The sequence below is a fragment of the Dendrobates tinctorius genome, unplaced genomic scaffold (assembly GCF_039654945.1).
Source record: "Dendrobates tinctorius isolate UK_male_01 unplaced genomic scaffold, ASM3965494v1 ptg000070l, whole genome shotgun sequence".
Taxonomy (NCBI): Eukaryota; Metazoa; Chordata; class Amphibia; order Anura; family Dendrobatidae; genus Dendrobates; species Dendrobates tinctorius.
Genome location: NW_027361738.1, coordinates 63,169,335 through 63,184,244, shown reverse-complemented (window position 1 = coordinate 63,184,244; position 14,910 = coordinate 63,169,335). Strand labels below are relative to the sequence as shown.

Genomic DNA, 14,910 nt, shown 5'->3' with positions numbered 1-14,910 from the left:
CCCGCTCACTTCCCTCCCTAAAGATATCAATAGTTAAAGTATATCAACTAAATAATGGATAAGAAAGATGTTAAAATAAGAGAACATTGCCTAATCCTTGGCGGTCCTGGTACTCTGAAACGTAAAACTGAGGAGGAAAGGCGGACCGCCCCTTTTATCTTTCCTGTAGGGTTTCCTGTTCCAAATGGGCGGATCCGATACCTCCAGTGGGTGCTGTCGTGGACTCATTAAAAGAGCATTACCGGTAAGTAATCCGGCTTTTCTAACTGTCCCTCACAGTCTTCTACAGCAGCCTGTCCCTAACTGAATTCACAGCAGAGTGAACCAGAAATGGCGGCTGCGGTGGCTTTTATAGTGCATCATGACATCATTTCGGCAGCCAATCACAGCCATGCCAATAGTTAACATGCCTACATGCCTAACAGGATGTGCCCACATTTCGGAGGATCCCCATTGGCTGAATCAAAGCAAGCAGGCTCATAGCATGATGGGAACTTCCGATTCCGGTATCCGATATGACAAAAGTATCGGAAGTCAGTATCGGCCGATACCCGATACTTGCGGTATCGGAATGCTCAACACTATTCTTCAGCTTAAAGATAAATTTAAATCCACCCACAGCAGAAGTGAACAGTTCATGATACTGACTACACTACCGAAGAGTTGGACATACAAAAGAATAGAAAATGAAATTAACGTTAGAAATAGAACGGCTGGAAAAGTCAAATCTCTAGTTGAACAAAAAGGTTTCATGTCTTGTCCTGATCCTAAACCAGGCAAAACATTGTTGAAGCTATAGTGGGTAAAGTGAAAGATTTTTACAATAGTGATGAAGTGAGCCGAATTATGCCTGGCAAGAAAGATTGTGTGTCTATAAAAGTGAATGGTAAGAAAACTTCTGTCCAGAAGAGGCTGGTTCTTACCAATTTGAAAGAAACCTATGAACTTTTTAAAGAAAAAAAATTCCACTTCTGCCAAAATAGGATTTTCAAAATTTGCTGACCTGCGACCGAAGAATTGTGTCCTGGCTGGTGGTAGTGGTACACACTCAGTATGCGTATGTACAACACACCAGAACACTAAGCTCATGATTGAAGGGGGTAAGCTGAAAGATATTCAGATTGGCGAGTCCAACCATGGCGATTACAAAGTATGTCTGTCTCAAATATTGTGTCCAGAAAAGAGTTGGAGTTGTTATCTCAATATTTGCAAAAAATGTCCTTCAGTATTGGCTCTCAAAGAAAAAATATTAAGTTATTTTGAAGAGGCTATGGTAGATAATATAACTTATAAACAGTGGATATCTGTTGACAGATGTACTTTTGACACGGTTTTTAAAAGTGCAGAACTTTTTGTAGAATGTTTTTGTGAACAGCTGATAGTCCTTAAGAAACACTCATTAATAGCTCGCCAACAGTCTGACTACTACAATCACCTCAAAGAAAGCATCAAACAGAATGAGGCAGTAATAAGCTTAGACTTTTCAGAGAACTATTCCTTTGTTGTTCAGGATGAAGCACAGTCATTTCACTGGAACAATGAACAAGCAACTGTGCACCCTTTTGCGATCTATTACAATGAGAATGGAGAAATAAAGTACAAAAGTGTAGTTATGATATCTGAGTGCTTACTTCATGATTCAATAGCTGTTCATTTATTCCAAAAAAAATTGATTTCAGTGATAAAAACAGACATCCTACCAAGTTTGAGCAAGGTCTACTACTTCTCGGATGGCTCTTCTGCACAGTATAAAAACAGGAAAAACTTTATAAATGTATGCCATCACAAGAAAGACTTTGGAGTGGAAGCTGAATGGCACTTTTTTGCCACTGCTCATGGCAAAGGTGTATGTGATGGTTTAGGGGGCACCGTGAAATGCCTTGCAGCCCGGGCTAGCCTCCAGAGGCCATATTCAGACCAAATCTTAACACCCATGCAACTTTTCAAATGGAGTGCGAAAAATATTCTTAACATCCAGTTCATGTACTGTACAAACAAGGACTACAAAGAGGAGAGTTTGTTAAAGCATCGGTTACAGGAAGCAGAACGCATCAAAGGGACTCGGCAATACCACACTGTCATTCCATGTAGTGAAACAGAAATAAAAACAAGGATTTTTTCATTCAGCAAAGACAGTGAAGTGCATGAAGTGGTAGAAGGCGGCACAAGATTGGCAATGGATGACATAACTGGTTATGTGACCTGTGAATATGATCGGCACTGGTGGCTGGCTACTGTACTCTCCCAAAATTGTGAAAATGAAGAAGTAGAAGTGACTTTTTTGCATCCTTCTGGCCCAGCGCCATCCTTTGTGTACCCAAGAAAACCAGACATTTTAAAAGTTAACAAAAATCAGATATTAAATCAGGTGGAGCCCAACACCATGACCGGCCGCACATACTGTTTGACACAAAAGGAAATGGCCATTGCTAGTAAGCGCTTATGGACCAGATTACATTTCACCCACTAGAAGGGTCAAATTGATGATAAAAGGCCAGTTTAAAAATGTACTATTAATTGTTTGATTTAGTTCATATTTTATAGAATGAGGATTTAACTACTGTACTATTCTTCTTAAACACTTCATAAATGACATGTTTAGTGATGAACTGTTACATGTATAAAAGGTGGTAAAAATATTGGTTCTTTTAATCTTGTTTTTAACATATAATTAGGTTGAGACCACTTAGAAAATCACACTTGAAGATATGATCACCTTTTTTCTTTTGGTTTGTTCAGTGTATTCAGGTTGAAAATGCTGAGCAAGTTGTGTTATGATTAAGATGGATTTATTCTGGCACTTCGGGATTTGTTTTTTGTGTTTCTTTATTGTTACATATAAATGTAGAGTTCAATACGTTGTAATGTGAAAAGAAAAAAGGAATAAACTCACAAACATAAAATCAGATGATTCAAGGCTTAAGAAAAAAAATACAAATTTGATAGGTCCCAAGTAACGCACATGCATTTTTTCACCATTTTAAAACATACGTTTTTTTCACAATTGCGCATCAAAATTATGAATTTGATTTCTCAAAAACAAAATGTAAAGAAACATAGTCTTGCGACATATCAAATGAAAGCCTTTACCATTCTGAGAAAAATGATGTCTCTCCCACCTTTGTATCTTAATTCTAGCCCAAGATATTATAAAAAATGTAAAGCCATACCAGGCCAAAATTCGCTCTTTTTCACAACTTTAGAAGTCTGTAAAAAATTAACTGATGAAGAAAAAAATTCAAAACTTTTTAATTTGTAATTAACTAAAGTTGTACTTCATAAAAACAAAAAATAAAAAAAATCTAAAGACATCAGGTAAAAAAATATTCATTTTTGTATCACTTGATATGGAATGACCCTTTTTTATGTATTACCCTTGTGTAGAGAGGGCAGCTGTAAAAAGCGGGACACTTTAAAACCTAGAGTGTCAGATGAGGCCCCTTGATTTGCACACATGTCATGTAATCATTTGCATAGGAAATATTCGGTTGCAAAGTCGTTCCCTTGACAGTGGTTTTAGCAGTGATCAGCTGTTCTAGAGATGGGACCCTGCTTACACAAATGAACCCGCGGACCCCCATTTAAATTGTGTGTTCAGTTTACCAAAAGAATATCTTGTCCCCTATATCCCTACTATTTTGAATGTTGGACTCCGGGTGCTGAGATCAAAGTAGCCGAAGCATTGAGCTGGCCAGAGACTGTAGGACTCCTTAGACTTTCCACTGATCCCCTCTTAAGCCTGTGAAGAGAGTAGCCTTTGGCTGAGTGTCTTGCGGTCGGCGAGGTCTCAACACTTGATCCACACTGGTGAAAAATCCTGATACGTCTCTGGCACATTAATACATTTGTAAATGTGCAATTGTACGTTGTGTGGTTCTCAGCTTGCCCCAATAATTTGTATTAACCTCCAACTCCATAGGGTGTGTTTATCCACCGTGAGAGCCTGTTGCTTTGTGCTCCGTGACAGACATTGATGTCTCATGCATCATTATGACATTGCGGTGCCTAGTTAGCGCAAGAGGCGCTCATGATCTTGGGCCGAGTATCCTGAGCGCAGAACGAAGGACTCCATTGTCTGGCTTGCATGAAAAGCCAGACTGGATGTCAGACCAGGGCTGCGCAAATCTTTTAAACTCTGGGTGCAATGGCAACCGGAAGCCTCACAACGTGCCTTTATCTGTCACATGCCAGTCCAGGAGCAGGGTCATTCACCCTGTCTGTCAGTATAATGCCCAGGCTGGGTGGTGCAGTGTGTACTGATGCAGTCAAAGGATTACATGTCTAGTCCCCCTGTGGGACCAATATACAAAATGTGTACCCCTGTGTTGGCCGTGGTATTCCTCTTTTCCTCTTCATTGTTATAAGCCTTTATATTGGTTTTTACATATTTTCAAAATTATTTGAATTAATAAAATACAAAAATCTTCTTATTGGATGGTGTTTCTTTGCTCCGTTTTTCTTGTGTTTATCCTTCTATTGGCAGCATTTCCATTTTTTATTTTGTTGTTGGGCATTATGGCTCTGTTTTTGGGGGTGAAGTTATTTATTCAACATTTATTATAATTACTTTATGCTTATTTGGACTTTTTTTTTGTTTTCATAGCCATATGAGGGTTTGCTTTTAATTTTTTTTTTTTTTTTTTTTTTTTTTTTTTTCAGGATTTCATTTTACCATTCAGTGTAATAGAAAACGGGGAAATAAAAGTTCCTACTGGAGTTTATTTGGGGAAAAAATGCAGCTCCTTTTGCTTCTGGGTTTTGTTTTTACAGCGTTCAGAACCTTGGTAAAAAATGACCTGGCGACCTGATTCTCAGGAGGTCTGTACATTTACAGGATAGGTTTTTCTTTTTTTGTTAATATATTAATAATTTGAAAAAAAAATTCTGACCTTAAAGTTAAAAGCAAAACAAGTTTATTTCCATAAATTAGATTTTTATTGAAAGAAAACAAAACGAAAAACCGATTTGTATGTATTTTTATATGTAATTATGCGTTGATGTGTATTAGTTTCCATAGTAAGGCTATGTTCACATGTTGCATTCCACCCCCCCGCAGACAAAACCTGCTCTCTTGGCAATAAAGAAGCAACTTCACAAAATCAGGTTTTGCAGAGTGTTTGCCGCATTTTCATTTGTGTTTTTTTTTCTTTGCGTTTTTTTGGTCAGGCTACGTTTTTCTGGTGCGCGCATGAGATTTCTGAAATGTCATAGACTTTGCTGGTACTGTTGAACACAACTGAAAATTTGGATTAAAAAGCGCTGTTAAAATGCAACGTGTGAACATAGTTTCTTAAATTGCAGCTCAGCACATAACCTTTAGGCTGTGTGCCCACGTAGTGCTTTTTAAGCGTTTTTGCCGCGATTTTCGGCGCGAAAACGTTTAAAAATCTTGTACATAACGCCCCCCATGCATTCCTATGGCATTCCGCACATGCTGTGCTAATGCTGCGTTTTTTTCCGCGGCGGAATCGCATCACGGAAAAAATCGCAGCATGCTCATTCTTTTGTGCGGAATCGCAAAGAATTGCTGCAGTTCCGCACCCATAGGAATGCATGAGAATCGCTTACTTCCTGCATGTGGCTATGCCCACCATGCGGGAAGTTAAGCGTCTCATGTGCGGTTGGTACCCACGGTGTGGAGTAGAGGAGACTGTCCTCCAGGCCCTGGGGACCATACCCCTGTAAAAAAAAAAAGAATAAAAAGTAATAAATCGGGGTATATTTACCTTCCGGCGTCCTGCGCTGCATTCCCGGGCCACAGCGTTCCCAGTAATGCCTTGCGGCACGGTCCTGTGATGACGTAGGAAAAAAACGCGCGATTTCTGTGAAGGAGTCCGGTTTTTGGTGTGCGTTTTAACACGCACCGTGGGCACATAGCCTAACACTGCCACCACTCACAGCTAGATACTTACTAGCTGCTGCGTACACGGTCTGTAGCGGTGACAGTAGGTCTGGCACCAGGGCAGCAATGGGGACTTCTTTCAACAGTCAGACAGCCTGGCGTCAATGGTAGGCGGCTTCTCAGAGGGGTCTCGCTGCTTGATGAAGCCCGGTTGCTGACTTGCTGTCACCACTACAGTGTTTAGGTCGCAGCAGTCAGATCATCACTGGATAATGTGCTCTGCACACTGATTGCAGGGATGATGATGAGTGTGGACCTGTCCTGTCTGCTATTAAAACTCTGCATTCACTGAAGGGTTACATACACTTAGGCTAAGTTCACACTGGGTGTTTTCACAGTGTTTTCTTGATGCATTTTTTATGCAAATTAATCAGCTGTGTTTTACACTGCCAGCAAAGTCTGAGATTTCACAAATCTCATGCACACAGGCTGTTTTTTTTTTGTCATCAGGATTTTGTTCTTTGCATGGTTTTTGGACAGCAGGGCAGGTCACGTCTTTCAACCTTTTGACATGAATGAATGGTGATAAAAAGCTGAACATCTGCAGCAAAAAAACCACAAGTATCATGATTTGCTGCTTTTTTTTTGTGGCTATCTGATTCTATAGAATTGGACTTTTCAAAACTAAATGATATCAGCATGCACAAGAGACAAATCTGGCATGCCAAAACTGGAATAATAGCCAAGGAGAACATGCTTTCTTACTGCAGCTTCTTTCCTGCCAAGAGATCAGGTTTTTCTGCAGGAAAAATAGAAACGCTGAAAAAAGCCTAGTGTGAACTTAGCCTTTAAAATATATACGGTATGCGTATCAGTTCCACATCGAACTCATTCACATTGATCTGTTTTCTTCTCTATAGGTTACAGTACCATTAAGCCACCTCATTACTGCCTTCCACTCTCCCAAGACTGCGGTGTATTTTCCCAGCTCATCCTCCATTCAGGTCCTGCAGCGTGAAGTGACCCCCGACACTGAAACATACAGCTCTGAGGTCGGTAATAATTCTGCCAGGCAATTCTCTGTACCTCTTGGTCAAAGGGGTTGTCATATACTGTAACTCTGCTCTTCAGACTACCTATATGGACATCTGGTCTAAGCTGCAAAAAGCTGATTGGTGGGAGTGCGGGTGTCGGACCTCCACCGATTTGTTGCTGATGACCCAATCTTAAGGAGTTTTAGACGACCCATTTTATGGTATCCTCACATTAAAGGCATAAATGTCCAATAAGGTGGATTTAGATAATGACAGAAATTATGTGCTCACATGCCCCTCTGTCTGCCATTATTAATAATATTGCCATATCACGCAGGCTTTAATATTTATCTGAAAGTGGCTCCCTATTTTAAAGGGGTTGTCTCATGGTTGTTCTTCAGGAGCGCATCACTCCCCTGCCTCCTGATTTCCTACTTGCCTAGGGTTGGTGCGCTCTTGAAAATTGACAGTTTGGGCCAAGCTGCCCCGTTGAGCTGCTGGTCTGAACTATGCGCATCCTCATGATGCTTCGCCTCTGCAGCATCAGAGGAGCTTGGGGACACTGAATCTGATGGGTTCTGGGGATCTGGCTAGCTTCAGAGTAGCGCTCCAAAGTAAGGCACTTGTAAAAAAGGAGCTCCTTTCCTAGGACACCAGCCACCCCGAAAGACTGCAGATGTGGCCGGGAAACTAGGCAAAGAGCACTAAACTTGAGAACGGAAAGTATTTGTAAATACAAGCAACTTTGCAAATTAACACAATAATAATAATCCATCCAGACAAATGAAAATCTGCTCCATTTTCCAGCACGTATTGCCAGTGCTTTAAAATAGTGATAAATGTTAATGGCCAATCATTCATTCTGGTTTAAAACGCCATTTTTTTATTTATTTTTTTTTCTCCAGCCACTTTTAAATCTCAGAGACCTGGGCTTATCTGAGTTGAGGACTGCAGATCTTGATTCACTTCTGAACAAGCTTCTACCCGGCTTCTTCTCCGATAACAAGAAAACCTCCCCCAGCTGGCACACATCACACATATCTGCTGAGTCTTTCTTTGAAAACAAAAATGGTGAGTGCTGGTGAAACTCCACAAAGTTAGTCTGAACCCCCCATCCTAAATTCCCCCACCCCCCCGGTCCTTCCTGATGCCATGACTGCTGTACATGGAGTGGTGACCACCGATACAGGCCTCCTCTCTGTATTCTCTTCTGTGGGACCTCTGAATGAAGCTGAGCTCACTTGGCAGGGGTCTGTTGTGAGTAGTAACCCACCTCATTGTCTGGGGAAGTAAAATTGGAGAAGAAATGTTTTTTTTCACTATTTCCCTCCACTAACATTGCCCGGCCATCTGCCAGTCTGTACTACCTACCTGGACATGGCACCACTACAGCCGCATCACTGCCTGTAGAGGATCACTTCTGCTGCCAGTGATCGGCTATACCCGTTAAATATTCCTTTTAATTGGATGTCATTGCCGAGTCAGCAAGTAGTGACCCAGCAGGCAAATCTTGTATATAACAGTGGATGCGTCCTGTCTGAAGCCGGGATGGGTGGCGCCTGCACGGTGTTTTAAATTTGGTTTTTTTTTTTTTTTTAGAGATTTTTCTTCAATAAAGATTGATTTTAATTCAATGGGCCTCCTCTTTATTTTGGTGGGTTACCCATAATATGTTTTGAATTCATTGTATGAAGTGCCATTAATTTTATATGTTTGGACATTGTGGGAATTCTCTTAGCTATTTTGTGTATTTTAGATAATTAGGGGTCCAACTTCTTGTAAGTGGGAAAGCCCCATTAAAAAGAAAGTTGGTTCTTTTGGGATTGACCTCTCTGGTAAAGTCTCTGTAAGTGCCTGACTGCAACGGCCACCTAGGAATGGGCTTCATGACCATGATTGATCTCAAACTTGTGGAAACGAGTGTGGTCATCTAACTTACCAAAGAAGTGCTGGAGGCACAACCTTTATTTATTTCACTGTATTGTGGTTTTGTCTTAGGATACCCCAATACTTTCCATACACTTCGACCACTTTCTATACAACAGCCAAGTCCACTAAAACAAGTCTGCTCAGACCTCCAACGTTGGCCAGGTAAGAAGAATTCTATATTTCCAGACTTTATTTTGTTTCTTTTCCTCTTGAAATGATCACATATTGGGTAAAATTGTATATATAAGCAACCACATTATAAAACTTCAGCGGAAAGTGTATAGAGGAAGATGCAACTGCTAATGTAATACCTGTGGCTATAATGTCACTTGCATAAAACTGTTTTCAGGTTACATACAGTCTCGAGGATTCAAGACCCTGAAAACCAGAGACAGACGTCTGCAGTCCACCTCCGAGCGCATCGCTGCCGCTGAAAATGCCACTCCTTCATTCATGAAAGTACGTATGGATATTTCAGTCTCTTCTATATGTTGTGCAGACTTTCTGATGGTCAAATTAAGGTCACAATTTGTGCAATGAATTCGTGGTAAGACCGCCTTATGACCCCAATATGTTTTATAGAAACCATTAAAAAGCATTATTTAACATAAAATAAGACCATTACATATGACCCAGGCTGCGCTTGCCATGACATGGGCGCTTAACGGAACTACTCTAATCCCAGCCATTTAAGGCTGAGTTCAGATGAGCGCCTTTTCATCACAACAAGCTGCACACAGACCTCTAATTCAGCGTCACAATTCGAATGCACCCTTTTTCCACATTACATAGCGTCAGTGGGAACAAAATCGCAACTTGCACTGTCAAGTCTGATCCGGAAAAAAGAAAAATTGGGTAATTTAGAATCCGCCATCCATTGTTCAACTGTTGCAAAAATGATGCAGGAGCTAAATGGGCTTTTCGTTTTCTTTGTGGACGTTAAAATACTGATCTACAGATGCCAAAAATCAAAATATGACCTTGATTTTAGCAGGTTTGAAATGTTAGATGTAAAAAAAAAAATAAAGCTACAAGTTTTTGTATTGCCCCTTCAATAAAAAAAAACTAAACATTTACTGCCACCCAAATACTAAGGCCTAAATGAGCTTAGTCATTAAGAGGTTAATCAATGTTTTTTATGTGCGCTGGTTATGAAAATCTGTATAATTTAGGACTTTGTTAATTTTTTTTTTTTAAGGGATTCTTGATGAGAGATCGGGTCCCAGATGTAGAAAACCTGGAGAAGATAGTTAAAAATAAAAATGTCCCAGAAGGACAACAGGATGCTTTTAAGAATGGGTTTGCAGAGGGTTTCCTAAAAGCTCAAGCACTCACCCAGAGGACCACTGGTATGGAAATGTCAGACTTTTATAGTGGTATTTCGGCTTCAATGAGTTATCACCTATTTAAAAAATGACTAATATCTGCTAGATTGGTGGGGTTCTGACCACTAGGCTGCCACCAGTCGCCAGAAGGATGTTTCTATGTCCCCTTTTGTCATCGGAACTGATGCAAATGGCCGAGCGCTGTACTCTCAGTCCTCTACATTGTGTGTGAAGAGGGTACTGATTGACTTGGCTGGGGGACTTGGTGACCCTTCTCTTGCAGTCAGATCATGGCGGGGCCTTCCATGAGTTAAAGGGGTTGTCCACTACTCAGACAACCCCTTTGCAATCACTGTGTTCCCTCATTATAAAATGACGACTGCTATACTCTCCTCCTGTGCAGATGCCGCTCCAGTGATGGAACAGCTCCTGCATTGGAGGGGAGTATAGCAGTTATTTTATAAGGGAGGAACAGTGATTGAAAAGCAGTCGTCTGAGTAGTGGACAACCTTTATAACAACCATCCTGGGAATTGGTGATTCATATGTGAATGATATTTCTATGGGGGTTGATTGATTCTAGGTATATGTGGGATTGCTGTGGCTCACACTGTCCTGGCATCTTCCACAGGCCTTATACTCGGCAGGACATCGTCTTTGTTTTTACTGCTGATTTTATTCGATTTTATAACTATTAGTCACATCTGTATCTTATGGTTCCCGAGTCTCTCTTGCTTTATTCATGACATTAAATTAGGAAATCTTATTAATGTCTCTCTTTTTAGAATCCTTGAAAAGAACCCGCTACATTCTACTGGCCGTGCTGTTACTTGGCATCTATGGTTTATCAAAAACACCGTTTTTATCAGGTGAGATAAAGATTTTTTATTGGTGCATTTTAAATCTTTGTGCATTTGCAACTTTATGCCTGTAAAAACAATGCAGGAGCAACTCTTCTTAGCATTTTGCAACATTCTTTTATTATTCTACATGGTAAATGTGTGAATATATTGACATTGGGATGTTGCCTTTCTTCTTGTCAAGGGGACATATCCATGTATAGTTTGACACTGTTCAATCATCAGTACTGACCATGTCGCACTGTGTAGTGAAACGCTCTATTGGCAAAGTTTTGATGTAGTCTAGGCATGTTTCTCCTTCACCTCATTGGGGTACACAGGACCGTGGATTACCTCAGGTAACGTGCAGAGGCTCCAGGCATCGGAGTTCTGTGGGGACGGGTCACGGGTATGTTACCTAGAAAAATGTGCACCTTCTGTCGCCGTCCGGCCCCTGTCTGAGGAAAGCTCTTGTGTGGCTGGGGGGCCTTCTACGGACAGTAAGGAGATGCTCTGGCTTGAGGAGGAATCACAAAAGGATTCTAAGGCCTTAGCGAGAGAAGCCATGGACTGTGCCAAGGAAGTGGCCCACTCAGGGGGGGCTGGCACCGCTGTGCTCGACAGTAGCGGGGGGCTCCTGAGAGCATGAGGCATTGCAGGCCATACAATGAGGGTTAGGGTGTCTCCGAGGCAGAGAGACATTGCATGTGGTACATGAGGCATACACCACTGTGTGTGCCTTATCGGCTTTCTTAGTAGCTTTTGATTGAGACATATTGCCAATGTCTATTGAGAGGCTACAAATGACTGAGAGGCTGCCGTGAATGGTTAAACGGTGTGCCTGCAGCGGAGGGATTAAACAATGTGCATCTGCAGCGGTGCTGGAACGCAGTAGCCCTTGGTGTACATAACCCCCTGGGGACCCAGACATCTGAAAGGACCATCGGAAGAGCCCCTTTCTCCCCCTGCTGACTGCAGGTGCTGCGCTGCTGAGATGGGATGCAGCAGAGCCGGGTGGTCAGTGTAGTAGGCCCAGATTAGGAATGTGGGCCGCACGGATCCTCCTCAATCCACCTTCCCTTTGATAGGGAGGTGGAGAGGTCTCATTCGCCTCTAGTCACCATCCACTTTCGGGCAGTGGTGGCGCAGTGGGGCGGCACGGATGCCTGGAGCCTCTGCATGTTGCCTGAGGTAATCCACGGTCCAGTGTCCCCCAATGATTGGCTCGGAGAAAAGGATTTTACGGTGAGTACACACAAATCCCTGTTTTTTAGTTTAATGTTAAATTAATAAAAGTTTCTGTTAAATGATAAATGTTTAAAAGGTTTTCCGGGACTTAAATATTTTAAGCTCCCTTCTAAATTCTCAACTGATTTGAGACGACTTAGGCCTGTTTCACACTTCCGTTTTTGTGTCCGCCAAACGGATCCGTTTCCGTTTTTTTGACGGAAACTGATGCAAACGGATCCGTTTTTTTAAAAACGGATCCGTTTTTTTGACGGATCCGCGGTAACCGTAATGGAAGTCTATGGGACAAAAAAAACGGATCCTGCAAAAAATGGCGGATCCGTTTTTTTTACGGAAAACAACGGATTTTGACGGATTTGAAAAAACGGAAGTGTGAAACAGGCCTTACAATAACACTGAGAGCTACTAGGGTGCAGAGCTGTGACACTTCTGCAGCCCTTAATCGAGTTCATGCAGAGTATCGGTGCGGGTGATGGAAGTTAGGCCTGCCAATCTGATATTGATAACCAATTTTAGCAGTCAACAATATTGAAGTTATGAAAAACTTTTTTTTTTTTTTTTGAATATCTATAAATATATTAAGGAATGGGCCAGTACTGGCCTTTTTAGCTTGTGGGTGTTCTGTTCTACTGATGAAGAAATGTCCTCATCACTTTTTTTTCCTCTTCCCCATTGACTTGTTTCATTTATCCTTTGATCTGAATGACCCTAGAGTATTAGGGTCTCTGAGAAATGTACTAATCTGTAAAGGTAAGTGACAATGACAAACTTTTTATTTTGTGATATATTTTATTTCTTGCAGTTCGTTTCAGAGCAACATCCGGCCTTGATGCAGCTGTGGATCCCATTCAGATGAAAAATGTGACGTTTGAACATGTAAAAGGGGTGAGTACCGGGGATGTGGGAGTGTAGAGGTGTTCGCGCAGGCGTGCGTCTGTACATTCACCTTTATGGGTGTTCAGCTATTAGTAGCGCAAATGTGCTTGGCAACTTTCAGTGTCCTTTTCATTCCTGCATCTTTTGTTCTTGAGATCTATGTGACTTTCACCTCTTTGATCAGATCCAATTGGATACCTATGGCATATCCTTTGCATCAGAGACCAGCTCCCTCATTACATATGTGTGTTTCTCCTTCGCCTCATTGGGGGACACAGGTACTGTGGGTGTATGCTACTGCTGCCAGGAGGCTGACACTAAGTGAATGGAAAAAAATGTTAGCTCCTCCTCCGCAGTAGGCTGACACTAAGTGGATGAAAAAGGTTAGCTCCAGGGGTGAGGCGTTGAAGGAGGTGGGCTGGGAGGGCTCCTGAAACCCCCAGGGTCGGCATTCCTCTGGGCGGCAGTAGCGGTCGGGCACCAGCATGCGCCCCCACGGCGGTAACGCTCAGCAGCGCATATCCTTACCAGGCCTCGGTTCCTAGTGCTCCCGTCCCCGTGTCCAGGCAGGCGCCGTAAATTTAGTCCCCGGCTTCTGCCGGTACTAGCCCGTGGGCGGAAATACCACCCCCGTGACGCGTGTACTTCCGGCGGACCCGCCCCCGGAGCCTCGGACGGGTTCTGAAAAATTTAGTCCCAGGCTTCAGCCGGCGTTAGGCCTCGAGCAGAAGCTCGGCCCATAGGACGTCACTTGCGGCGCCTTCTCTCCCTGCAGAGCCGCCCACATGCTGAGGCGCACCTTTTGGAAAAGCGTGCAGCGGTTCGGCAGACTGGACGCCTAAAGGAGATCCAGGACTGGGCACAGGATTGGGGTAAGTGCTACCACTGAAGGAGAGGGCCCCCCCTCTGTTTGTGTTATATTTTTTTTTTTTTTTTTGCCAGAGGCTGAGCAGTGGAACCCTGCAGGCATATCACCTAGCAGGGTCACCATGCCCAGAGCAGCTAAAACGTACACGTTTTCTGTATGCTGCATGTACCTCCTATCGGTCTGCCTTCCCGCAGGAAAAATCTGTGAAATCTGCGAGTCCAAAGTGCCCAGGAGCCCTCCCCTGCGACCGCCCAGATTGGGCTCTGCCTCTGTCGCAGTCTACAGCATTACGAGAGCAATAGTCACTTCAAGCCCCAGTTAGGGGCAGGGATAGTGGCTCGCCTGTCTTAGGGGGGTCCTCCACCTCACAGGAGCCTCTGGCCTGCTGGGGCCGCTCTCTCACTAGGCAGACGCGGGGGACTCGAACCCACACAGCGACTCCCGGTCCGTCCGGTGCCTCGGCATCCGTAAGCTCTGCCTCTCATTCGCCCTCGCCAGTAGTCAGTGACGAGAATCGGGATTACGACTCGGACGAGCCCCCTGACTTGATTACTCTGAGTTGCCAGGAAACAATGAATAGCCTTATCGAGGCCGTCAACCAGGCCCTGGGGATGGACAAATAAATCCACCCTGGCCTCAGGGCACAGGGTGTCATTTAAGTGGGGCAAGCAGCCTCGTAGTGTAATTGCCGCTCACCCAGAGTGATGACATAGAGAAAACGCTTGACGTTTGAGGTGGGTGGAATCCCTAGCAGTAGATCCACCCGTGTCGCGCTTGGCTGCTAAAGCCCTGTTGTCCATACCTAACGGTTCCGCTATTAAGGATCCCACCGACTGTCTCATAGTGGGCCTGGCTCGCTCAGTATTTGAGGCTTCGGGTTGAGCACTTTCTCCCTCGTTCGCGGCAACTTGGGAGTTAAGGCCATGGGCTCTGGGTCTGAATCATTATAC

The 14,910-nt window shown here is 43.2% G+C and overlaps 1 protein-coding gene across 1 annotated transcript in view; it reads left to right on the top strand.

Annotated features, from left to right (window-relative positions):
- YME1L1 (YME1 like 1 ATPase) overlaps positions 1-14,910 on the top strand; it is a 64,769-nt gene that overhangs the window by 13,922 nt on the left and 35,937 nt on the right. Inside the window, exons 2-8 of the mRNA XM_073581742.1 lie at positions 6,763-6,894; positions 7,782-7,947; positions 8,875-8,967; positions 9,155-9,264; positions 10,004-10,154; positions 10,915-10,998; positions 13,019-13,101. Of these exons, the coding sequence (XP_073437843.1) occupies positions 6,763-6,894; positions 7,782-7,947; positions 8,875-8,967; positions 9,155-9,264; positions 10,004-10,154; positions 10,915-10,998; positions 13,019-13,101 (819 nt within the window). The remainder of the gene's footprint in view (positions 1-6,762; positions 6,895-7,781; positions 7,948-8,874; positions 8,968-9,154; positions 9,265-10,003; positions 10,155-10,914; positions 10,999-13,018; positions 13,102-14,910) is intronic.